General features: G+C 64.6%; 1 protein-coding gene across 2 annotated transcripts; it reads left to right on the top strand.

Annotated features, from left to right (window-relative positions):
• The first annotated feature begins 1,825 nt into the window (after nucleotides 1-1,825).
• SMTN (smoothelin) lies at nucleotides 1,826-25,466 on the top strand. 2 transcript variants are annotated; one of them, XM_075110680.1, is made up of 21 exons: nucleotides 1,851-2,043; nucleotides 7,352-7,512; nucleotides 7,760-7,853; nucleotides 7,962-8,040; nucleotides 8,134-8,471; nucleotides 10,281-10,383; nucleotides 10,587-10,849; nucleotides 10,987-11,050; nucleotides 12,410-12,508; nucleotides 13,023-13,400; nucleotides 14,542-14,645; nucleotides 18,017-18,175; nucleotides 18,268-18,343; nucleotides 18,621-18,785; nucleotides 19,364-19,426; nucleotides 19,594-19,657; nucleotides 19,992-20,162; nucleotides 20,238-20,361; nucleotides 20,434-20,585; nucleotides 21,920-22,091; nucleotides 24,508-25,466. In XM_075110680.1, exons 1-20 carry the CDS (start codon nucleotides 1,993-1,995, stop codon nucleotides 22,062-22,064), a joined length of 2,853 nt encoding a protein of 950 aa, XP_074966781.1. In that variant the 5' UTR covers nucleotides 1,851-1,992; the 3' UTR covers nucleotides 22,065-22,091; nucleotides 24,508-25,466. The 2 variants fall into 2 exon arrangements, with proteins under 2 accessions (XP_074966782.1, XP_074966781.1); XM_075110681.1 differs by lacking the exon at nucleotides 21,920-22,091 and having other exon boundaries at nucleotides 1,826-2,043.

Below are 25,466 nucleotides of genomic sequence, written 5' to 3'. Positions count from 1 at the left end.
CAGACGGATAGGCAGGACCTGTTGGGCAGCACAGTCCTTAGAGAGGCTGGCTTTAGCACAGTTGCTTGGGAAGGGGCCGTCGTGCTCCAGCAGAGCACAATGGTGCTCAGGGCCAGAGAGCAGAGCTGCCAGGGAGGAGAGAGCAGAGGGCTCTGGGATGCAAGCCTAGCTGGAGAGCCACACTGTCAAACAGGCCTGGAGTGGGACATCTGAACCAGCAACACTCCTGGTACGGAACCTGCCGGACCCTTTAGGCACCTCTACCACACCCCATTTTTCTGTCCTGCAGTGGTGGGTCTTCCCCTGTGGCAGAGGAGGCTGTGGTCCTGCTCTATTCCACGTGCATCCCCAGAGGCGGGAACTCCCAGAGAAGCAGTGAACTGGATGTCAGTGGCCTGCTCTGGAGAAGCCCTTTGGTCTCTGGGCTGCCGGACAGGGCAGGGGGCAGCACTACTCCTCTCCCAGGAGCTGGAAGCAGGTGGCAGCTGCCTGCTCTATAGAGCCCACAGCACTGCCAGGCAATTGCAGGAGTGGGTCAGGCTTGGTCCCCTCCAGGGAGTACTTCTGGCCTTTTCCCAGAAACCAGACTGAGCCCCACCAAGCCTGTCATCTGCTGAGCAGGGCTGCAGCCTTGCATCCTCTCTACGGGATCCTCCCTTCACCCCAACACCTGCGCTTGGCCGTCCTGGCATTGCCACCTGGGACGGGACAGGAGCCTGGAGGAATACCTCCCTAAACCCCTATATCGCCCATTGCTCCCACCCCTGACTGGCAGAGGAGGCCCACTCTGAGTGGCACAGGAGTGGCTGAGGCCCCTGTTCTGGGGCAGCAGAAGCCAGCAGGAGAGGTATGGGCCAAACCAGAGTCCTGCGGGATGGTGTAGAGCCAGGATGGGCTGAGGACACCACAAGCAGCTCCTGAGTGCGAGTGGGTGTTGGGACCATGTGGAGCAAACACTCCCATGTCCCCACGAAGCCCTTGTGGGTGGTGGGCTCTGGCAGTGCCCTGGGAATTAATCTTGAGGTGTCAGGAAGAGGCTAAAATAAGCCCCACAGTGTGCAGAGGTGCCCTCCATGGTGTGATCTCTCCACAGGCGCAGCGGAGAGCGGGACCTGCGCAGGAGGCTCTGGGCAGCTCACCACCCTGCACCCTGCACCCTGCAAGTTGGAGGTGCAGCAGCTTCTCTGGCGGGCAGGAGCAGCCCCAACCCCTGGCAGGGACAGGCTGGGGAGTCCCTGGATGGAACCGTCATGGCCTGCAGGCTCCACTAAGCTGTCCGAGGGGTGGGGATCGCGCTCTCCCACCCGAACCCCTCTGCACCGGCAGGGAGGATTGGGGGCGCAGGGCCGCTCTGCAGGGCAGCACTACACCCACATTTGGGGGGTTGCTAAAAGCTGTCGCGAAAGGCTGCGCCAGGACGCCTCCACGGGGGAGCGGTCGGGCGCGCCGTGACCGCTCGGAGGGTCCGAACCCCTGCCGGGCCAGGCCCGAGTTCCGCGGTGCGGCACGGCACCGGCGCGGGCGGGGGGGGACGCCCGCGGCAGCGTCCCGGGGCTCCGTGTGGGGGGGCTCCGTGTGGGGCGGGAGGGACCCCGGGGCGCGGCGCGGCACGGCGGCGCGGCGGCTTGGCTCAGCTCGGCTCCACGGCACCGGGACAGGCACCGAGATCCCCCCAGACCCCCGGCGGCGGCCACGGCGACGGTGCCTCGCCGGCGCGGGGGTGGGCGGGGCGCGGCGGAGCCGGGCGGGGCGGGGCGGGGCCGCGCCGCTCGGCGTGAAGAGCCAATGGCGGCAGCCGTGGGGCGGGGCGGTGGGAATCAGCGGGCGGCCGCGGCGGTGCTGGAAGTGTGGGGAGGCGCGGGCGGGTCGCGTCGGGCCGGAGCGGGGCCGAGCCGGAGCCGGGCTGTCCCGGCCGTCTTTTGTTGCCTCGGTCGCCGCCGAGCCCTCGGCCGACAGCAGCGGCGGGCCCCGTCGGCGGGGCGGGCGGGCAGGATGTCCCAGGAGAACCTCCTCGGCATGGACGAGGGAGCGCTGCGGAAGCTGGTGAGTCCCCGCGGCGGGCAGGGCCGGGGCTCGGCGCCCGCTGCCCGCAGCCTTTGCTCGCTGGTGGCGGCATCCGAGGGGACGGGTCGGTGTGGAGCCGGCCGTGGCCCGGCTCCCTGTGCTCTGCCGAGGGAGGCAGCGGCTATCCGAGGCGCGGGCTGGCTCCAGGGCTGAGCGGTAGCGTGGGCCCATCTGCCCCAGCTTGAGGGGCGAGTGGGGCCGCCGGCTGGGAGCTGCTGCGGTGCTTGGGGGATCCCGGGCAGCAGCACCTGGAGGGGCCTGGGTTGCAGCTCTGGGCACGGGTGAGCTCTAGTACAATCCCTGTCCTGTCCCAGTGATCCAGAGACTCCAGCGCTCCTGCTTTGACCACACTTAGCCCTTTGCTCGCACCCGCGCTCAGGCGGTAACGTCTGTCTCTTGGCTCCTTTTCCTTGGCCAGGGGCTCCCGCCTGAGACCTTTCCTGCTGCCGGCTCAGTTACCTGCTCACCGCTCTCCGGGTGCCGGCTGCTGTCTGGCCTGGGTGTCTGCTCCTGTGCTGCCCGGGCTGGCTCGTTGCCAGGGGCTGCTCCCCAGGCTCTGTGCCTGCATGACTGGGCATCCCCTCCTGTGCGGCAGCTGCTGGAGCAATGTCCAAGTCACTGCCCTGCTCCAGTTGTACCCCCGGGGTGAAAGAGCCGGTGCCGAACCCTGGTCTTGTGGCTGCTGGGGCTGGGTGAGCTTGTGGGGGATGAGTGCGTATGTGTCCCAAAAATGGGACTCTGGGTGCTGGTCTCTGACCTGCTCAGCCAGGGCTGCTGCGCCGGGAAGCCCTACAAAGTGGTGCCCAGCTTTAGGTGGCCCTGCCACCTCCCCTCCAGCCCCAGGGCACCACAGGCTCGGGGCTGGGGCTTTGCCGACTGCCTCTGGGGGCTGAGTGTGGGGTGGCCCAGGCCAGCGCTGGGGAATGGCTACAGCAGGAAGCTGAGTCAGCCGGGAAGGCACGTCTGCGGGAACAGGAAAGAGTTGGGGTGCCGCAGCACCAGCGGGAAGCGGGAGCTGCGCTGTGCCATGGGCAGGGGGTCGGCACAGGGGCTGCACTGCTCTGGCAGAGCCTCCTGACATGCCATCCTCAGCCTGCTCTGGGTGAAAACTCACAGACCTGCCTGTTGATCGTGGGTTGAAGGGCCCACCACTCTCTGTGAGGTGACATCAGGGCCAATGGGGGACCCTGGAGGTGTGGGGATGGGGTGGTCTGGGTTTCTCCCTGTCCTGCCAGTGCTCTGGCTCTGCCATGTCCCAGCTGAGGTCTCTGGGCTGAGATGGAGCCCCTGGAGCGGTGACTGGGTGGGTGTTGGGTCTGTGGTGCGGATGGGTGTCCAGCCAGCCTGGGGAGGTGGCTCTTACCCACGCAGCAAGCACTGCTTCTCCCCTGGGCTTGGTCTTTGACTGTTGGGGCTTTGCATCCCCAGAGTACCCTGCTCATAGCTTGGGTCTCCCTGCATCTGTGCTGCGTGGGCTGGGGAAAGCCTGCTCTGAGCTGACGTGAGGCGAGGAAGGAATTATTTTTCTTTCTGGTTAGGTTTTGGCTCTGCTCAGCTGGAAGAGGATTAGCCCATATAAGGGAAAACTTGCCTCTCCCACCGCTTCCTCCCTGCTTCTCTGCTCTCCCCAGCCCTCGGCTCTGGGCTGCCTCTCCTCCTTTCTCCCAGCAAGTGACACCTCGGCAGCGGTGTGTGATGTCCCTGGTGGTCCCGGAAGAAGGAGGCTGGGGAATGTGAGCATGTCCCTGCATCCACCTCACCAGCACTGTTTCTGTGCTGGATGGGCTGGGAGCTGCCAGGGAGCCTCTGCTCCCCATTTCCCTCTTGTAGGCATCAATGCGGTCCCTCACCAGCTGCCTGCTGGTACCCCAGTCCTGGGGAGGCCAGCTGGGATGAACCTGTGGTGCAGCATGAAGGTGACCAAGGGCTTTGGAGAAGCCTGGGGAGGGAGCTGTGGGGAACAGGGTGAGTGCTGCTGCAGAGTGGCCCTTAGCTGGGTATCTGGAAGCAGGGGGTTATTCGAGCACTCAGGGCTGTGCTGAGCTCCAGGCTGTGGTCTGCTGGCCCCAGGCTGGGAATGCTACCCACTCCAGTCCCTCCCGATCTCATTCTGGTTAATTAGACAGGCAAGATGCAAATCCCCTTGCAGGCAGAGGCAGGGCAGGCTTGATCTAAGAAAGTCACAGCCATGAGGTCCCTTTCTTCTTACACCTGGTAGCCTTTGGTTGCCCCAAGGAGCATTGCAACCCTGCCATGTCCCTATCACCCAGCTGTCCTTCCTGCCGTCCTCTGCCTGGGAGGCCGTCACACTCTCCATGACTCCTTCCAAAGGTGACAGTGAAGCTTGGGGCCACAGGAGGTGCTTGATGTGCCTGGCTTCTGTCCCTAGAGCAGATTCCCTGTAGCCAGGCTCCAGCCTCCCAGGTGTTCTCTGCTCAGCCGCTCCAGGGAGCTGGATGGATGCAGGGCTAATTACAGCCCTCTCAGAGGAGCTGCCAGCTGTGCTGGGGCTCTGAACACCACTGTACGCAGGCATCATCAGGAAAGCAGCCCATGGGTGCCTTGCCAGCACCCTTTCACAAAGCCACTTTGTATGTGTGCCGAGGCAGGCGTTTGCTTGTAACCATTAATTTGCTGCTGCCTGGGCAGGGCCGGTGGGGCCCTGGCATGTGCTGATCCCTGGGCCTGCCCATGCAGGAAGGGTTGGGCCCCTCAGCCCCTTCCCACCCCTGGCTCCAGCTGTGGTTTCTGGCACACTCCCCCTCACCACTGGCCACAGAGTGGCTCCAAAGCCACTCGTTTGCCTCATCCTGGCTCCCTGCTGACATGGGCTTGGGACAAGGCTCTTTCTCCTGCCCTGCTGCTGTTTCTGGGGGCAAGCCTTCCAGGACCCAGTTGTGGGTCAGGTCCCAGCTGAAGGCTCCTGGGTAGGGCAGACCCGGGAGCTGGCGGGCGAGTATCATGCAGCATGTGAGTGCAGGGGGGTGTCCACCGCTTTGGGGTGTGTGGGGCTGGTGTCCTGTCACTCCTGGCTCCTGCAACTGCTGCCCCCCGCCATCGCCCTGACCCAGTTACCAGGGCCAAGCCACACACCACCAGCAGCTTATTTAGGGAACGGCTGGGGCCTTGTCCTCCCAGCGTGCGGCAGAGAAGTGTTTTTCTGTCCTCAGGGCCTTTGCATGGCTGCAGGGAGAGCTATGCTTGCCATGGGGCCTCCACCTCCAGCCCCTCATTTTGGGCTGGACCAGACTCCATCACTTCCCCTAGCCCCTTGCTGCCACTCTAGGCGCAGCAGAGCTGGGCTTCCCAGCTGGCCAGGGTGGCTGCCATCTGCTGGGGCAGCAGAGGGAAAGGCCCAGTCTCGGTGCCTTTGTTCTGGCAGCTGGTGTCCCTGCCTGCAGCAGCATCCGCAGGGGGGCAGGCAGCTGCCTGGGGCAAGCAGGCCTAGCACAGACGGGAAATGGGAGGCCCCTGTGGACGGAGAGGCTGGCTTCCTCCCTGACATCCCCTTGCCCTGGCAGCACAGTGGCTCCTGCTCTTCCCAGCCGCTTCCCTGCCCTTGCACCAGCAGAGTTGCCAGCTCTGGATGAGAACCCAGGGGGGCTGCAGGCCCCAGCTCTAGCCAGGAGGTAGATGCTTGTGCTGCTGTGGGACATGATAAGCAGCTGCAGCGTGCTGGAAGGGATGGGCTTGCCAGCTGGTGTGGTGGGGGCTGCCAGGGCTGGGAGGGAGCACCCCAGATTCAAGCAGCTGCCCCGATGTTGCATGTGTTTTCAGTGCTGGGCTGGCTGAGGAGAGCTGCCCTGGGGTTCAGCAGTCCTGGTTGCCGAGCATCCTGCCAGGGTCTTCCCAGCTGGGGCAGGATGCTGCTCCCAGCTGGGCCATGAGGGTGGCAGGGGCTGGAGGATCACAATGTTGGCTGCCACTGGGGTAGCACGTGGCAGCTCTGTGCCTGCTGGCTTCACTGGGATGGAAATATTCCAGCCTGGTCCCCAAACACCAAGCAGGGAAGGTGACAGGCAATGGCTTTGCTAGGGGGTCTGTGCAGAGGGGTTACTGTGTGTGGGTGGTGGTTTGGAGCCCTTGGCACTGCTCAGGCTGGGTCTGGCTGAGGGGCCAGCCCTGGCTTCCCTCTGCAGCAGAACCTTGAAAGCCCGGATGGGTGGCCTGGCAGTGGCCCGTGGGACTGGAAGGGAGGGGACTGATGCTCTTGTCCTGTGGCGCAGCTGTGGCTGCTCCCAGTGTGCTGGGGCCTGACACTGTCAGCAGCTGCTGTGGGTCATGGGGTTTATTTTTAACAAGCTCCATGGGAAATAGCCTCCTGGGTTCCCAGCACCAGGTCAGTCCCGATGTCCCACAGCAGGACAGTGGGAGGACAGTGAGGCTGTGCCTGCCCTGGCTGGCCTTTCCCCATGTATCCGTCTGCTTTCTGCCTCCCTTCAGCATGGGGGGCGGGCTGTGCATGGCCCCCTCAAAGCACTTGGGGCCAGTGGCAGGGCTGGGATTATGGACCTGATCTGGAAGAGGGGAAGCAGCTTTGGATGCCCATGCCAGGTCCTGGTGGATGGCCTTGGGTGGGCTGAGGAGCACCCGTGAGATATTTGTGGGGGGCTGTGTGGAGTGGTCGTGGCCACGTTGCCCACATACAGAGGGTTGGGCTTTGATTTAGGACAGATCCCCCTCATGGATTTGGCTCTGAGGGCTGCCCACCATCCCTTAGTGCTGTGTGAAGGTGGGGAGGGCTGCAGAGGGACTGGGGGGGGACTCCTCTTCAGTGGGATGCTGAGACCCTCCCAGCTAATACCCCCTGGGGCCTGTGTGGGTGGGAGGGGAACCTGATCCTCTGCTGTCCCCCTTTGCTGCTGGAGGGGCTGGCAAGGTGGGAGCATGCCAGCACTCGTCCCTGTGCTGGTGGCAGGTGGGGCAGGGCTGCAGCGAACCGACCCTCGGTGGCTGCACAGACCACTGACGGGCATTCGTGCCATGTGCCCCGTATCCTTGCCCCTCATATGCCTGAAGGTCTCAGTGCCACCATAGTAGCCCCTCCTCACCATGGCTGGTTCCAGCATCCTGCCCGAGGGAGGCCGTGCCCACTCCCCGCTGGGCCAGTCAGTGCCAGGCAGCCTGTGCGTGGGCACTGCCGGACAGACAGCCCCATTGTACGGCGCGTGGGCAGCCTGTGGCAGCCAGGCAGAAGGCGGCACTGGGGCTGAGCCGGGGGGGTGGGAGGGGAGGGGGGTGCCGCAGTGGCCAGAGCCGGTTCTGAGCCCTGCCCTGTCACACCCAGTTGGAGGTAACGGTGGACCTGGCTGAGCGGCGCCGCATCCGCTCGGCCATCAGGGAGCTTCAGCGGCAGGAGCTGGAGAGGGACGAGGAGGCACTCGCATCCAAGCGCTTCCGCCCGGAGCGCGGCAGCCACCGGCAGGACGACAAGGAGAACTGGCCGCGGTGAGTCCGGTGTGGGACTGGTGTCCCACTTGCTCCCTGTCTCTGCCCCAGGGGTGGTGGCTTTGATGCCTGGCCCCACTGTGGCTTGGACAGATTTGGGAGGGTATGAAGGTGGGAGTAGTCTGGTGCCGAGTGGCTTGGCACGTCGCGGGGGGCCCATTGCCTGAATTTGCCAGCTGCCCATGAGGGGACTTTGATCCTGAGCACCCATGGCAGCTCCTGGCTGGTCGCTCTTGCCCCTGCACAGGTCCCGGCGCCTGGAGGAGGAGCAGCAGACAGCCCTGGCCGCCTTGTCCCAGCAGCTTGAAGCCATCACCGATGTGGAGGAGCTGACAAAACTGGTGAGCATCCGTGTGCCGGGGCCGTCCGTGTGCCGGGGCCGTCCGTGTGCCGGGGCCGTCCGTGTGCCGGGGTGACCCTGCCTCTCTCCTCGGTCTTTCCCCCTCCAGCTGCGGGCGGCGGGTGAGTACGAGGAGCGCAAGCTGATCCGAGCTGCCATCCGCAAGCTGCGGGCTGAGGAGATCGAAGGTAAGGCACTGTCCCCACGTCCTGGGGTGGGTACCCTGGAGAGCCCAGAACATGGGCAGCTCCTTCCTAAACATAGCCTTTGTTCCCATCCAGCCGCAGCCCTGGCTGGGAATGCGCAGAGCAGCCGGAGAGCCAGCAGTGAGCCCTCCGCTGTGCCTGGGGATGTGAAAATCGGCCGGAAGGATGATGCTGAAACGCCAGCCATGGCTAGGAATGAGAAAAGCAGCCAGAGGGACGATACTGAGCTGCCAGCTCTGGCTGGGAGCAGGGAGAGCCATGGTGAGGGCAGCGCCGAGCCCCTGGCCACAGCCACGAGCAGGGAGAACAGCCAGCAGGATGATGTAAAGCAGCCAGCGCTGGCTAGGCCAGAGGAGAGCAGCTGCAGGGGGGCTGCCAAGCAGCCCCCTGCCCAGGAGCCTGAAGGCTCAGCGGTGAGTGTGCAGGGTGCCGCTGGGGAGGCAGGACCACCAAAGACCTCATCGCCCTTCCCTTGGGCTCCTGTGCCAGCCTGTCTGGGGCACAGACCCCTGGGCAGGCTGGACTCACCCACCTGAGGGGACCGGGGAGGTGGAGCTGGGGTCCCTGGAGACATGGGGGACATGACTGGGCTGTGCCAGTGTGGCCCCAGCAGTGGTGAGCTGGGGCTGGGGGCTCAGGCCTGGTTGCCTCTGGGCTTCTCCCTGAGGACACAGTCTGGGCATGAGTGCTGTGGGTGAGGGGTCTGCAGGGCCCCTCAGTGCACTTGGTGTACCCCTCCCTGCTGCATCTCTGGAGGGACGGTGCTCTTTGGAGGCGACAGCTGCTAGTCCTGCCTGCGGCAGCTGCCTGCATCAGTCTCCTTGCATAGACAGAAATCTTGATCCCCTCATCCCCCTCCCCATGCTGGTTGTTCCTCCTGCCCCTTGAGGGGCCAGGGCTCACTCTGGAGTGAGGCTTGTGCCCACCAGCCATGGTGGGGGCTCTGTGGCCAGGGAAAGGATGAGCTGGTGGGCAGGGCTGGAAGGAACGGGTGCAAGCCTGGCTTTTCTGCCCAGTGGCAGTGACCCTGCAGGGGACTGTGGTGCTTGTGGTGGTAGGAGGTCCCTGCAGAGACACCACACAGACTTGCCTGTTGCGGGAGGGGGTGGGGAAGGGAGAAGCAGTGGTTATAACCCCAGTGAGTGGGTAGGCTCGGATCCCTGCATCTGTCTCTGCTCAGCCAGCTTCCCCCTCTGCCTGCCCCAGGGCTGTGGCAAGAGGTTGTGGGGGGGAACATGGCCCTGTGCCACCTTTCAGCACTGTCTGCCCTCCCCATCCGGATGTGCTGGCACGCTGCCCCCAGTTCTGGCCATGCTGGGACACCTCCTGAGCAGCTGGCGGGGCTGTCCCACTCTGTCTAGCTGATTACTCCAAACCTGAGGCCGTTCCCCTTAAATGCCAGCTGTAGTGGCTCCTGGCTCCCCTGGGCCCCCCTGGGGTACAGGCTCTCTCCGCCTCCTGCCGCCCTTGAGTCACATCAACACCTGGAGCCCATGGTGCTCCTAGAGGCACTGGTACAGCCAGGACTGGCACCCTGTGCCCTGGCTGGTGATACCAGGACACCCTGGCCCTGCTCAGGCATGTGTCAGGGATGCACCTGTCACCTGCGTGTCCTTGCCACTCTGATGTGAGCGTGTGGTTCTGTGCCCAGAGCATCCGATCATTTGCTGAGCAGAGCTGCCAGCGTGACAGACAGAGACAGGGTGATGCAAAAGTGGGTGCTTCCTGCCTCATGGAGCCCTGAGGTGCCTGGGCTGGGGGGCAAGAGGGGACAGGGAAACTGGGCAGGGGCTGTTCTCTCCTCCCACCTCCTGGCATCCATGCTGGGCAAAGCTGGTGTACTTGTGGCAGGGCCACAGAGGGATCCAAGAGCCAGCTCTTTGATCCATGCCCTGGTGCTTATCAGCCCCACGCAGAGGAGTGCTGTGTGCCCTGGGGATACGCAGGGTTTGGGATCTCCTTCAGTAGACACATCATCTACCTCCCTGCCTGGCGGAGGCAGCGAGGTGTGGGGACAGTTGTCCCACTGTCAGCCTCCTACAGGGGCCCCTGTGCAGGGGGTGGCTTGTCCCTCACCGGCAGTGTGCAGACAAGGAACTGGGTGGCATGGGAGGAGGCCGCAGCCTGTGGCATGTCCCTGGCCGAGTGGCAGGGATAAGACAGGGTGGCCTGGTCAGATACTGAGTGGGTCTGGCTCCGCTTTCACCCCCTGCTCTCCCCAGGCTCATGAGGAAGACAACACGGTGGAGCAGGAGTGTGTCCCAGCTGGGATGCAGGAGCTATGCAGCCAGCAGGCGGGAGACCCCCAGAAACCCGGTGCCCAGGGTGAGTCCCCATGGATGCTGGTGGCAAAGCCCCATCCGGGTGCACACCCAGGGCCTGAGCAGTGCGAGGGCCAGCTGCAGACAGGGGCGGGAGGATGGAGAGGGCAGCATGGCATCTCCCAAAGGTGCCAGTAGGGGAGCTGGGTGCCTGGTGGGGCCACGGGAGCAGGCTTCCCCATGCAGAGCCTCTCCTCTCTCCTGCAGCCGTGGTCTCGGGGACCCTTGTGCTCGTGGAGCTGCAGCCAGCTCCGGAGCCCAGTCCGGAGCCCAGAGATGATGGCAAGGAGCTGGAGAGGGACCAGCCATGTTCCCTGGACACTGCCCAGCCTGAGGGGCAGCCCCAGGCAGCCTGGAAGGAAGGGAGCTTGGGCAGCCCTGCCAGGGCCCAGGAGCCTGATGGAGGTCAAAGCCACCGGGTGGAGCAGCCCCCTCGGGGCCAGCCCAGTGCTGGCAGCCAGGGCAGCCAGGTATGGTACAGAACTGGTGGCACAGGCTAGGGCTGCCACTGATCACTTCGCCAGGGGCTGGTGGTCTTGTGGGTGTGGGGTGCGTGTGCCCCCCCCCCCCCCCCAACTGACTGCTTTGCCCCTTTCCCTCCCTGCAGCTTGGTGTCAGGGTGTGTAGCCAGTTGTTGGGGCCAGCTGGGAGGCGTGGTGAGCTGCCAGTGGGTAAGTGCAGCCCCATGGAGAGGGAGTGCTGGGGCTGTTGTGTCATCCCCCTCCCCAAGCTGGGCAGTGCTGCCCCAGGGGACCCCCACTGCCCCCCTGCTCTGTAGCACGCGTATCCCGGCAGCACAGGGAATGGCCTAAGCCCTGGGGAATTGGCTTAAGGCTACGCAGGCTGGGGCAGGAATGTGAAAGCAGGACGTGGCCAGGCCAAGGGCTGTCCCCAGTCAGTGGCCATTTGCTGCCCGGCCATGTGGTGGCAGTGCCTGCCCCAGCTGGGTGCCAGGGGAGCGGAGTGCCAGGAGGGCTGTTTACCAGTCCCCCAGCTCCAGGCTGGGCAGCAGCAGGGCCATGAAAGGGAATTGGTGCCGGCAGCAAACCCCAGCCTTTTGCATTCTTTGTCCCAATATGGCCGGGAGCCGTGTGCCGGCTGGCCCTGACCCTGCTGGGGCCATGCTCGCTGGCCAGGCTGGGCCCCAGCACTCTCCGGGTCCTCCCCACAGCCTTGAGAGATTGCTGTGGCCAGCAGCTGCCCTCTTCCTACGGCTGGGAAAACCATCCCCGTGGCTGTGCCGTGGAGAAACAATTTGGGAGGGGAACCAGAAAGCAGCTCTCTGCCCCCAGGGTCAAGGTTCCCACTCAGAGCCACCCCTGCAAGCGGAGGTCCTCTCCCTCTAAGAAGCCCCTGGGGGCTGCTGGCTCCTGGGAAGGCAGAAACCCTGGGGAGGTGCTGGAGGGTGGTGGGCTGCAGCATTCTGTCCTGGGGTGGAAGTGTGCAGGACCTGACACCCCGCTTGCCTCATCTGGGGGCTGGGGAAAGGCTGCGTCCCCTTACTTGGGCATCAGTGACTCTGGCCACAGGCCAGAGTGCTGCCTGTTCAGTCCGTCTGCACCCTGGGTGCTCCCTGGGTGGGGGCTGAGCCACTGGGCCCCCTCACCCTCCTCTCCAGAGGTGATGTTGGGCTTGCCCTGCTGTGCCAGGGCCTGGCAGGTGCAGGGGGGATCCCCATCTCTTGGCACAGACCCCAGGTACCACTCACTGCCCTGCTGGCACATGGGTACCCCAATCTCTGCCTTGCCCTCCTCTGCTGTGTGGTTTGGTACTGCAGGGCAGAGCTGGCTGCCCAGGGTGCAAAGCAGCCTGCAAGTGCTGATGGATTTTGGCACTATGCTCCGGAGAGTGTGGGGTGACGGAGAGGGGGAGCCTAGGATGCAGCGCTTTTTTTGGGGGGGGGAGGGGGGGGAGGATGGGGGATGGAAATGGACACGCATGACACACAGGAAGCAACAGCACCCTGTGCCGCACTCACCCTCTGCTCTCCTTGTCCTGTTCCTTGCATATCTGGCCTGTCCCTTCCCAAGTGGCAGTTCTCACCCAGGATGTAGCAGGGACCCCGGCTCGCCTGAACACTCACCGGTGGGAGCAAATGCCGCCTTCCCCACGCCTGGCTGGCCGCACTGGTAAGGTCTTAGCGACAGCTGCCTCCACTCTGTCTGCTTCCCAGTGGCAGGAGGTCTCTGGCAGAGGCTGGGGAGGCGCGGAGCTCTGCAGTGGCAGGATGCTGCAGGATGCGCTTGGCTGAGTGGAGCTGGCTGCTGGCTGCCCACCTGCTTTCTTGCCCCCTGCCCAGCATCTATCCCTCCCCACCCATGTGCATGAGCAGCCAGGCCCCAGAGAAGCAGGGGGGCAGAAGCTTTGAAGGGCTACAGGCACCCTGCGGGGAGCAGCATGCTTGGCAGGGGATTCGGAGGGGCTGCATGTGTGGTGGGGTCTCTGGGGGGCAGCATGCATCATGTGGGCATCGTGGGGTGCTGCTTGCGTGGCAGGGCACCGGTGGCGGGTGGGGGGCAGCATGCATCGCGTGGGGCCGGGGAAGGGGTGGGGGGTGCGGCATGCGTGGCGGGGATCCCCGTGGCTTGCTGCAGCTCCGGTGACGACACCCCCACCCCCCCCCCCCGCCTCTGTCCCCCGCAGAGTTGAGCCCCGCCGGGCCGCCGCCGCGGTCCGGCTCGGTGCGGGAGCGCGCCCAGCGCTTCACCCCGGCGGGCCCGGGGCCGGCCCCCAGCGCGGCGGCGGCGGCGGGCGGCCCGGCGGGGGCGGGCGGCGCGGGGGGGCGGGCCGGGCCCGGCCAATGGCAGCGGGGGCCCCGCACGGCCCCGCCGGGGCCCGCTCAAAACGCGCGGGGCGGCGGCGGCGGAGGCGCAGAGCAGCGCCCGGTCCCGCTCCCTGCCGGCCCCGGTCCCGGCCCCGGCCTCGACGGCATGAAGACCTACTTCACCATCGAGATCAAGGATGGGCGCGTGCAGCCCCTGGCGCCCCGCGTCGTGGCCACCCCCGGCAGCCAGCGGGCAGGTGGGCACCGCGCAGGGAAGATGGGCAGGGGCACCCCATCGGGAGGATGGGGTGAGGGAGATGAGTAGTGCAGGCAGAACGCATCCGTCAGGGGACTGGGTGGGGAAGGGTGGGCAGAGGACACCCGTTGTGAAGACGGGATGGGGAAGATGGGCGGTGCAGCAGCTGGGTGCTGTAGGGATGATGGGCGTGAGTGGACATCACCCGGGGAGGTAGGACTGGGAAAGGTGGGCACCGTGGGGGCAGTGGGCACCAGCACGCAGCTGGCAGGGCTGCAAGCACGGTGGGACAGTGCTCCCAACAGGATGATGTGCACAGTCGGGTGGTGGAACAAATGGGTGCTAGTGGGCTGTTGGGCTCTGACAGGGTGGTATGCACCAGCGAGCAGGTGGAAACCAGCAGGCAGGTGGGTAGTGATAGGCCAGGCAGGCACTGATGGGACATGTCAGCAGCAGCAGTGGCATTTGGGTGCTGGCAGCCCAGAGGCTGAGCATGGGCTCTGGCAGAAGAGCAGAGGCTGTGGGCTCAGCGTGCCTGGCAGCCTTCCTCACCCTTTGGCAGGGATGCTTAGCCTGCTATGGGCATTTCAGTACTGGGAGGCTGTCTAGCCTTTGCAGCCTGTCCCCATCTCCACCATGCTGCCATATTTGTGCCTGGGGTCCCTCTGCAAACCCCTGTCCTATCCCCATGGCCATGCCCTGACCTTTGCCCCACATTCATGCTCTGACCTCACTGACCAGGTCCAGGGGAGTCCAGACTGTCCTGTGCCATCCCATCCCTGCTGCTGCGCAGTATCTGATCCAGCTCTGCCCCAATCCAGCCCTGCCTGCCTGCAGTTGTGGCTGGCTTGGGATGCTCCTGGGGCCATCCCTTGCACCAGGGGGGTCTTGGCTCCAGGAGGAGCGCTGTGGAAAATGCCCTTCCTTGGGGAGAGGAGAGTGAGCCAGGGTGGTGGTGGTGGGCCTGGCTTCCCCATCCCTTGGCCGTCCCCAGAGCTCTTTCCCTGTGCCAGAGCTCAGTGCCCACCGCTGAGGCAGGGTGTGTGTAGTAGCCAGGCAGCTGGGCTGTGAGCTGCTCCCTGGGTGGGGACTGGGCCTGCTGGGCTGGGGCAAATCCCGTGTGCCTCTCGCTCCCCTTGCAGAGGTGACCCTGGGGCTGCGGAGCACCCCCATCCGCGTCACTGCCGTCCCTAGCAGCGGCAGCAGTGTCTGCAGCATCAGCAGCGTCAGCAGCAATGTCACCAAGGTGAGTGTCGAGAGGGGCTTGGTGCTGTGGGGCCATGCCCCCCTTGGGCATGATCTGGGGGCTCCTGGGCTTGGAGTGGGGAGCAGTGACCCAGTGAGTGAGTTGGTGCTGGCAGCATGGTCTGGAAGCTCTGGCTGTTCTTTTGGTTTGGTCTGGGGGGCTTAGGGGGTTTGTTTTTGTTTTGCTTTTTTGTTGTTGGTGGTTTGGTTTTTTTTCCTCCACGAAGAGACCCTGGGGTCTGCACGTGGACGCACAGGCCCAGCCACGTGAGCCCTCTGCACCCTGGACTGTGCCACTGTGTGTGCAGACACTTGGTGGGGGGTGGGTGGGCTAAGAGCCTTTTCTGGGTATCCCTCTGTTTTAAACACCTTTTATGGTGGCAGCAGCTCAGGGAAAAACCCATCGCCACCCACTGCTCTGTTTTCCCTCCTGGGAATGGACCTTGGCTGTGGTGCTGGGGAGCCCGCCTGGGAGGTGCTCCCTGAGGGGCTCTGACACACCCTGGAGCTGTGGGTTGGGGTCCTGCCTCCTCCTGCTTTGCAATCCTGAACCGACCAGAGCGGCAGCCCCAGCCCACCTGGCCCAGGAGGGATTCTTGGGTGTGACTGGAGGAAAAAAAAAAAAAAAAAAAATCCCTCTGCTCTGTTTTGGGGGCGAGTGGGATGCGGACCTTCAGGTGCTAGGGGCAGCGGGGCTGGGTGTGCACAAGAGGCAGCCCCGCGCGTGTAGCCCGTCGAGTGCTTTTATCTGCTCCTGGCCATCTAGGGTAATGCGAGGCGCTCGCGCACGTGGCCTTGGCAGAAGCCAGGATGACAAGTGTGGTGCTGCCTCGCTCGTGGCCCTGTGCTCGCCTGGCTGCTTCAGCAGGCATGGCACTGCCTGTGGCCATGGGACCGCTGGCTCTGTCCTCGCCTCAGCCCTCGCTAGCATGAAGCAGGCAGCGCCCACAGCCTGGCAGGGCTGCCCTCAAGTGCTGCCTGCACTAGCCGGCAGGTCCCGCTGCCTGCAGAGGGGTGCCTTCTCCACACTAATGCTCTTGGGCAGGCTTGGCCCGAGCAGCCCGTCAGCTCTCATTAAGGTATTAGCAGTGCTGCCTGGCAGGGTGGGGAGGCTCAGGACCCATCGGCTGCCTGGCAGGAGACACGGCCTCCAGGTGTGCTCCCAGCCGGCAGGGAGGAGGAGGTGGCAGTGGCAGCGGTTCTGGCAGCCCTGCCAGGTAGGGCCCGGTCGGAGGGACTGGTGGGGTGCGGGTTCTGGGGACAGTGGCTGCTGCAGCATGTCCTCTCGGTGGTGGGGTGCTGCCTGTGCCCATTTTGCTGGGACCTGCTCCTCTTGGGCATTTGTCAGGCAGCATGGGGGAATGGGAGCCCCCAAAAAATCACAGCTCGTGACTAATGCCCTCACACCGGCACCGGTCTGGGGCTGGAGATATCAGTGTGTTGTGGGTGACGCCAGCCAGGAATAGGAGGGCACCTGGGCGAAAGGGCCCATGGGTGGTCCCCGGCCCTAGCATGGTAGTGGTCTGGGGCTGATCCTGCATGGGGGCTCTAAGCCACCTGCTGTGCCCCAGGGCCCCCAGGCTGGCGATCAGGGCACTGGCAGCCGCTCGGAGGGTGGGGCGGGGGGGGCTGCTCAGCAGGGCTCCCCCTTGCTGAGCCACCTGGTCTCAGGACTGGAAATGCTGCCAAATGTCAGCGCCTGCCTCGGCACCCCTGTGCGGGACCCCCGGCCGCTGCGACAAGAATAGCCCAGCAGGCACAGAGCTGTGCCGGGCCGGCCTCCAGCCGGGGGTGGTGCCCCCGGCGCCCCTATAAAGGGCAGAGGACAGCTGAGTGGGGCTCGTTGTAGCGCCTGCCAGCACCGACACCGCCGCCATGCCAGGGGTCAGCCTGGAGGGGCTCGCGCAGGCCGGGGCGGCCGAGCTAGCGGAGCTGCGGCGGGAGCTGGGGGCTTTCCGGGAGGCAGTGGAGGGGCAACTGGAGCAGGCGCTGCAGCGGGTGCAGCCCCTGGCGCAGGCGCTGCAGGTTCTGCAGGAGGAGCACCTGGAGCTGCGGGCAGAGCTGGCGCGCCTGGGCCGGCGCCTCGACCTGCTGGCTCTGCAGCTGGGGCCGCAGGAGCCCCCCGGGGAGGACCTCAGCACCCTCCTTCTGGAAGCAGAGGACCCTTGCGCCCACTTTGAGGGCACCGAGGAGCCTGGTGGCCCCGTGGCCCATCCGCCCGCTTTCTCCAGCACGCGCCAGCAATCGGCCTTGCACCTCTCCCGGAGCAACAGCGGCGTGAGTGCAGGCAGCCCTGCCCCACGGCAGTGCCTGGCAGGGGGGGTGGGAGGGTGGCACTGGCCTATGGGGCTGCTGGCAGCCCCGGGGGTGTTTGGAGCCAAGGTGAAGCCCCTAGCATGAGGTGGGACCATTGCTGTGGTGCACGGGTGACACAGCGTCACCGGGATCTGCCACCGTTCAGGCTCGCCGCTGCTGGGGGTGAGTGGCGCCTGCTTGCTCTGCATTGCTGGCACACCGGCGGGGCGGGCAGGCTGCAGGCAGCTGTCCTGCCCCTGCCCACACACAGCAGTGGCAAGGCGCAGGTGGTGGCACAGGCGCACGTGGCTGGCGTCACCTCCCGCCGGCAGCTTTGCCGCAGGCCAGGTGCCGGCCAGGGTGGCAAGACGCAGGATGGGGCCAGGTGTGCGGCAGGATTGCTCCAGCCCCACGCCGGCACCCCGTCTCTGCTGCCTCCCTGCCCTATTCCGGTCCTGGCCCGCTGCCTGCTGCGCATTGCTGGGGGGTCATGCTGAAAGGGACTTGGCGTCCTGGCTTTGCTCCGGCGGGGGCTGAGCTGGCCTAGATCCTGAGCAGGGATGCGGGGGAGGCTCTTGATCTCTTGGACAAGCTCTTCTCTCTTCTAAGTCCCTTAATTCCCTGGAAATCCCTTGTGCTGCTAATAGCGTACAGTGGCCTTACCAGCACCTTGCCTGCTGCTGGGCACCAGGCACTTCCCAGCCCGGAGCACCCGGGCAGGCCCTGCGTGCTGAAGGGCCCTGGCAGCCTGTGGTGATGTGGGGTGGAGAGTATTTGTGGACGCTTTGGCAGCCAGACTGGGAGTGGGTCGGAGCCCGCCAGGCCCTCCTGGGGCAGGGGGTGCCCTGCGGGGGGACACTGCATTCCTCTCCTACCCTGGTCACTGCAATACCTGTGGTGTCCCACTGGCTGTGGACTCTTAATCACATGTGGCACATCTTCTCCAGGGTCCCTGCTGCCGGTGGCACTGGACAAGTGTCAGGCTGATGGAGGGCTTGGACCCTGAGCAGTGGGGTTGGGGGGGTGGGGGGGCGGCCAGTCTGGCAGAGGCTCAGTCGCACGGTGCTGTCCTTGTAGATGGAGCCAGAGGTGGTGGAGCAGCCCCAGGCACCGAGGCTGGAGCCGCAGCTGCCCAACGGCATGGAGAAGGTCCAAGTGAAGGAGCTGGAGCGAAGGAGCAAGCTGAACGTCGAGGAGCTGAGCAGGATTGAGGATGAGGATGTTCTGGATAAGATGGTACCTCCTCCACTACTGGGCTCTTGGGGGAAGGCGAGGGGACCCGGAGCTGGTGGCAGAGGGCTGATGCTGACCTCCACCTTCTCCTGCAGCTGGATCGGACAACGGACTTTGAGGAGCGGCGACTGATCCGAAACGCCATGCGGGAGCTGCGCCAGCGCAAGCGAGGTACTTGGGGATGGTGACCCCACAGGGGTCAGGGCTCTGGTTGTGGCGCTGCAGGTGGAGCCAGCAGGATGCTGGAGTGGGGCCGCACAGCTGTGGTGAAGTAGGAGGGCGCATTGGATCTTCTGCTGCACCTCTGGCTGTGCCAGGCTGAGGACATCGTCCTTCCCACAAGCTGGTTCTGGACTGGCAGCAGACAGCAGGACCCCCAGTGTGGCAGGGATCATGACCACCACCCCTGCCTCTCACTGCTGATGCTGTCTCCCACCTGCATTTGCAGACCAGCGGGAGAAAGAGCGGGACCAGCGACTGCAGGAGATGAGGAGCCAGGCTACAGCAGGGAGGGCTGGCCATGCCACAGAGACCACCACCACACAGAGCACCCAGTCGGCCGACGGCTCAGCACGCAGCACCGTCACCAAGACTGAGCGTCTCGTCCAGTCTAGTATGGGCTGGGGGGTGCAAGGCTCGCTTGCCCAATACAGCCGGTGTCCCAGCCTTCTGGGAGGCCATGCAGAGTCTTTCCTGGTGCTCTGCCACCACAGCTTCTCTCTGCCGCTCTCACCACTTGTCCTGGGTCTGGCTTGACTGTGCTGGGATCAATACCGGGGCTCAGGGCTGAGTGTTCCTACATCTCCTCTGGCTTGCCCAGAGCCTCCCTGGGGATCCTTAAGGGATCTTCCCTGGTGCCTTCCCACCCAATCCTCTGCCCTGTTGGGGTGGCAGGGGCCTTGTTTGCACCTCGGGCCTGTCTCCTGTCCCCTACACCTCTACTCTCCCAGTCTCTGGGTGGCTCGAGCTGAGAGATGCTCCACCTCCCTGCTACTTCACACTGGCCTCTCTACTCTGCCTGGGGGTCATGTGCCATCTGTTCTCCCTCTGCGTGCCCTGGCCATGGCTCTGCCACCTGGGACTTCTCCCTGTTGCACTACATGGATGTGAGGGTGCCTGGCAGCAGTGGGTGTCTGTGGGTGCTGCTGCCCCCAGCCCCAGCTGATCCCCCTGTTGCCTTGCCCCCTACAGGCGATGGCACCAAGACCTCCCGTACCACAACCATGGAGTCGAGTTACGTGAAGAGATCAGACAGTAAGAGCTTTTGCTGCCCTTTTCCAGCAGCATCCTCTGGGCTTAATTTGAGGGGCATTGCTGCTGCTAAGATGTCCCTGCCTGTGGTATGGGCAGAGCCCCACACCTGCCTGGCACCACTTCCCATGGCTCCTGCCCAAGGCATCTCTCTTTCTCTCTCTCTGCAGATGGCAACAGCACATTTGTTCAAACCAAATCATCATACAGCTCCTCTTCCAAAAAAATGGGCAGGTAAGTGGCAGTGCCTCCCTGGGGCTGGCCCCAAGTGGTCCCTGTCAGCCATCTGCTTGCACAAACCCTCTTTGCCCAGCTTACAGTGTCCCTGTGCAGGGATGTCCCCAAAGCCTCCTGGTCCTTGGGGTGCGCTAGCTGTCTCCAGCAGTCCTCATGAGTCTCTCCATGGGTATGGAGACATGTTTGCCAGCCAGGGACCTTAAGCCACCCCTCTTCTGTCCCAGGGACATAGAGGTCTCCAAAGCTCCACGGCTGGCAATGGGCTGAGGCCACCACGTACCCTTCCCCGGGCTGCCCACAGCCCCCTTAGCTTTGTCTGTCTGTCTCCCAGCATTTTTGACCGTGAAGATGAGAGTGCCTCCAGACAGAGCAGCCTGGCTGCGCTGGAGCGGCGCCAGGCTGAGAAGAAGAAGGAATTGATGAAAGCTCAGAGCCTGCCCAAGACATCGGCCTCACAGGCTCGCAAGGCCATGATGGAGAAGCTGCAGAAGGAGAGTGGGAGGTGAGGCTGGGACAGGGGCAGGCTGCCTGGGGTGGTGAGCACCACGTGGGTAACAGTCCACATCTTCTGCCACAGCTCGCCAAACCCCGCAGCAGCACGGACCGCTGTGCAACGCTCCTCCAGCTTTGGTGTGCCCAACGCCAACAGCATCAAACAGATGTTGCTGGACTGGTGCAGAGCCAAGACCCGGGGCTATGAGGTGAGTGCCACCTCCTGTCCCCATTCCCACGGCTGCTTGCTCTGCCCCTTGGTAACTCTCCTGCTCTCACAGCACGTGGACATCCAGAACTTCTCATCCAGCTGGAGTGATGGCATGGCCTTTTGCGCCTTAGTCCACAACTTCTTCCCCGACGCATTTGACTACAGCCAGCTGACGCCCCAGAACCGCCGCCACAACTTCGAGGTGGCCTTTTCCTCCGCAGAGTACGTAGCTCTTGTGCCATCATGTGGGTGTGGGGTGGCTCGGGGCAGGTCTCCCACTTGCTGCCTGGGGTGAGGGGGGACACAGGCAGGGGCGATGGTGCCAGAGGTGGGCACCTGTCAGCATCGCTCCCCCCATGTTGTTGTGCAACAAGGTTTGGACATGGGGGGGAAAGCAGTGGCCGCGTGGACAGAGAGCCGTGAGAGGCCAGCGCAGCCCAGTCTGGTGTGGCGAGGGTGGCCATGGGGGTCTGGGCTGCGTGGGTGTGGGGCAGAGCACGCAAAGGCAGGGCAGCAGCCCCCCAAGCCCGCCCAGCTGCAGGCAGTACATCCTGGGGTGCTGGGTGTGGGACTGCAGGACCTGGGGAGTGGGGAGTGGGGCTTGTCCATGCCAGGTGCCTCCTTTCACAGTCATAGGGGCTCAAACACCGTTGCAGCTTTTCCAGTCTCTTCCCTTCCCTTTTTGCTTCTGGTTTTCCTGGGTGCTGAGAGACGGAGCGCGTCCAGCTGGAGGGCTGGCAGCCAGCCCCTCTCTCCTTCCTTCTGTCTCTCTCCCACCCACTCCTCCTCCTCTCCAGCACCCTGCCCAGGGGCAGGGCCGGGTGGGTGGGGGTCCCTTCCTGGCCAGTGCCGGAGGGCAGTGGCATGAGCTGGGAGCTCCTGCGAGCTCCCTGGGTGCCGTGGTGCTATTCGGTGCAGCGAGAAGGGGGCCGTGTGCCTGGTTCTTGGCGCTCCTGGTAATGGACTTTTTGTCTTAATTGGGGAACCGGTGCGTGGACTTGAGAGAGCCATCGATCTCTCCAGCCTGGAAGCCAGGTGGCCTCTCGTCCTTCCTCCTCCTCCTCCTCCAGCTCTTGTGAGCGTCTTCTCCCGAGCTTCCTGCACCAGGGCTGTGCCGTGTGGTTCCAAGTGGAGCAGGGCAGGACAGCTGGGCTTGCCCCTGCCATCCTCCCGGCGGGTCTATATAGGGGCTATATAGAGCGCCGCTCCACTCTGGAACCCGCTCCCCGAGCACCCAGCGTGCCAGAACACCTCACTCCTCCTCCTCTACCTTTGTCTGTCCTTCCCTCTGGACCTCACGCCTCTCCACGCCGCTCACCTGCCCTACCCATCCCTTGCTTGTGCCCCCCCAAATCTCACTGAATGGCCTTGGCGCAGCGGTGCCCGGAGCCCTCCTGCCCCTGCATCGCGCACCCCCAGAGCATGCAAGAGCAGAGCAGCATCTGCCCGGGGGTGGGGATGGGAACTGCATTGATCCGTGTCTCTTGTTTTCTCTCTTCCTCCCCTCCCGACTGGGCTGCGGTCACTGGCTTGCCCCTCTCTCTCCCTGCCCCCAGGAAGCACGCGGACTGTCCGCAGTTGCTGGACGTGGAGGACATGGTCCGGATGCGCGAGCCCGATTGGAAGTGTGTGTACACATACATTCAGGAATTCTATCGCTGCCTGGTCCAGAAGGGGCTGGTAAAAACCAAAAAGTCGTAGCCCATTTTCACCCCCCTGGGAGCGATGGTGAGAACCTTCCCCTCCAAATACTCACCCGTGCCCCACCACTGCTGCTTGGCCGAGGGGCCGGGGAGCAGCTGCTGTGGCTGGGGAAGAGGCTGGGGGATGCCGGTGGGCGAGGGGTGAGTCCTGGTGGTGTCAGCCAGCAGGGCCAAGGTGTGGCCAGGAGAGGGGCAGAGGCGGCCAGCTGGCCTCTGGCCTTCCACAATAGCACCCATGGAGATTTGGGGATGGGGGAGCTGTGTCACCCTGGGGGGCTGTTAGCTTTCCAGCCATGGGGATGGCGCTAGCAGAAACAGAGCTGCTGCAGCTCTTCCCTCCCCGCTGGCTGAGCCCGACACTGCGGATTAGCTCTGGGGATGCTGCTCTGGGTGCTCTGCAGCAGCACGAGCTCAAGTGATGCTGCCTGGGTGTGGGTGAGCACCCCACACGATGCAACTGCTTGCACTTGTTGCCTCTTGCCCCCACCCTGAGGTGTGCAGGGAACGCCGGCCCCAGCCAGGGGGGAGCTGCAGCCACTGTGCAGGGCCAGGCGTGGGCGATGGTGTTCTGCCTGTGAGGTGCTGCCTGCTCATATATGGGCAAGAGCGGGGAGCCTGGAAAGTGTGAGTCAAGGCTTGGGTCCTGCCTCGTCTTGCAGTGTTTGTGCCTGTCTTCAGGGGCATCCTAGCTGGAGCCACTGCTCCCCCGGGCTCTGCACAGCACCAGCACACCGGGGTCCAAACAATGCCTTTATAAGGGCAGAGCCGCTCTCCTTGCGCAGCTGTTGCTTTACCATAACCCCTGTGCCAGGGCTGGCAGTAGCAGGGGGCCTTCAGCGCTCAGGTGGGGGCTTTTCCAAGGCTCTGAGCACAGTCCCCCCCACCTCCCCAGGGTGGCCAAATCACGAGGTGGGGCCAGTGCTGGCCAGGATGTGGGCTCGGAGCCCATCTACTCCATGGCTGCATCAACTCCAGCACAGCAGAGGCCCCATGGAAGAGCTGGGGCAGTAGGGTGCAGGCATAGGGTCCTGGCAGAGCTCTAGGCCAGATGGCTGTCCTTGGCCCTGCTTCTCCCTAAGGGGCTGGCACCAGCTGGGGCTACCTCCTCGAGTGTGCCAGTGCCAGCCTGTGGGGCTGGGGTGGGCTGTGCTGGGGGGGGGGGTGAGGCATGCAGGGGTGTTACTGCAGCCTGGGGAGATGGGGAGAGGGCTTGGGAGGGTGTTGTGGTGGTGGGTGGCAGCTTGGGTTTTGGACCCTCCATGTGCTCGGAGCTGCCCAGTGTACCCTGTGATTGGGTCAGAGCCCCTGCTGGAGGGTGGTCCCGGGGCCAGAGCAGCCAGGCCAGCCGTGGCATCTGTGGGGGCTGCCACCCTGGGCGCTCATGGCTACATTGGCCATTATTGGCAGCAGCAGCCTGGGGTCTTCTGGCACTGTCTGTCCCCTGGTGGGTGCTGGCACCTGCCACGCTGCCTGGCAGGGGTACAGGGACCCAGACAGGGCTGGTGGGTCACAGCAGTGGCAGGCTTGCTTCTCCCCTTGGCACCAGCACCCAGCAGAAAGGCAAGAGGATGGAGGTGGCCAGTTTCCCTCTGTGCCCTGCCTGGTTGTCACAGTGATTACCCCAAATGTGCTGGCAGCTCCCTCCAGCTAGACCCCGCAGCTGCCCAGGGAGCCTCAGCTTGGGGCAAGAGATGCAGCTGCAGCCCATGGAGCCGGGTGGGTGCTGCAGGCAGAATGCACCCCATCGAAGGGGCAGTGGCAGAGCCCAGAGGCTATGGGGATAGGGGACAGCCATGGGTGCTCTGCCAGAGGCCCCCAAGGTTGGCAGCTGCTGGAGCAGGGCCCTGCACAGACCCCAGCATAGCACTGGGGCCTGGGCTAGCAGGGGCTAGGCACAGGCCAGTGCTGAGCTGCTTGGAGCTGGGCAGTGCCCACCCCACCATTGGTGGTGTGCTGGGCTGTGCCTGGGGCAGGCAGCTCCCCAGGCTCTGGTCCAGGACAAGGGTGGGAAGTGGGCTGGCAGAGCTGAGGGGAGCCAGGAGACCAGGAACCCCCACTGCCTTCCTCTGGCCCAGCCAGTGCTGTTTGGGGCAGGGACACAGCACAGGCAGGTGTGGGTAGGCACATCTCTCCCTCCAATACACGAGATGAGCTGGACGAGGAAGGTGGGCACAGCCTGAGGAGGGGGTGACTGCCAGCACCAAGAGCTGGAGCAGAGAGCACCGGGGGCGCGAGGCGTGCAAGGCAGGCAGGCAGCACACACTCTCTTCCCAGTGCCAGGAGTAGCAGGACTGTGGCTATTGAGGGGCAGGCAGGAGCTGAGCGGGGCTGGGGGCAGCGGTACCCAGCACCAGCAAGCCCTGGGTGGTGTGGGTTTCCCGTCCCAGCCCCCATGTCGGGGCAGCCCAGCTGGGGCTGTGCTGAGGGCTGCGTCTCTGCAGGACGCTGGTGGACTGCGTGCCTCTGGTGGAGGTGGAAGACATGATGATCATGGGGAAGAAGCCGGACTCCAAGTGTGTCTTCACCTACGTGCAGTCCCTCTACAACCACCTGCGTCGCCACGAGTTGCGCATGCAGCAGAAAGAGTGCTAGAGCCTGCCCTGCTCGCCACCCCGCTGCCCCCTGCCCTCAGGGCTGCCGGCAGGCAGGGGAGCTGCCTGCCCCAGGAGGGTCTGGGGCGGCCACGGGACTGGCGCTGGGGCCAGGGGCCTCTGCCACCAGGGCAACCCCACGCCTCTGCCTCGCTGGAGCTCCCTCTGCATCGGCCGGCTGCGGGCTGACCCCGTGGGCAGGGCAAGGCAGGGCCAGGTAGGCGCTGCCAGGGATGCTCCCCAGCTTGGCTCGCTTCCTGTGCTCCAGTGTGTTATTTGTTCCCCAGGAGTTTTGTCCTGTGTGCAGCACCCCTGCATCCCTGGGGAGGCCTGGGCACAGCTGCACACTCGGACCCAGGGCTGACATGGGTCAGTGGCCAACCAGGGTTATGCAGCCCAGCCTAGGTCGTGGTGCATTCCACAGGCAGTGTGTCCACGAGCAGTTCCTGGCTCCCTGCAAGGAAGCCCCTCCCCTCACCGCAGGCCCTGCTTGGTGCCACCTCACTGGGGGCAGCTCCACAGCCCTGTGCTGACACCCTGCTTCCCACCAGGCACGTGCACCCTGGGGCACTTCCACACTGGGGGGCTGTAGCACCCATGTGCTGGGGAGTGGGCGAGGAGGCGAGGGGTCCTGGGAGAGCAAGGAGCCCAAGCAGTGAGCTGGGACAGCAGCCCCCGCTTTCCTCCCCAGCCCATCTCAGGGCACCACCTGCTCAGCACCACTCACCCCTCCATCACTGTCTCTACACCTGCGTTGACATGTGTACCAACATCAGCCAGACAATAAAGGTTTATTCTATAGGGTGACA

The sequence above is a fragment of the Phalacrocorax aristotelis genome, chromosome 15 (assembly GCF_949628215.1).
Source record: "Phalacrocorax aristotelis chromosome 15, bGulAri2.1, whole genome shotgun sequence".
In the NCBI taxonomy this organism is placed as follows: Eukaryota; Metazoa; Chordata; class Aves; order Suliformes; family Phalacrocoracidae; genus Phalacrocorax; species Phalacrocorax aristotelis.
The sequence above is the reverse complement of the archived record's forward strand: the minus strand, read 5'-3'. Positions and strand labels throughout refer to the sequence as shown.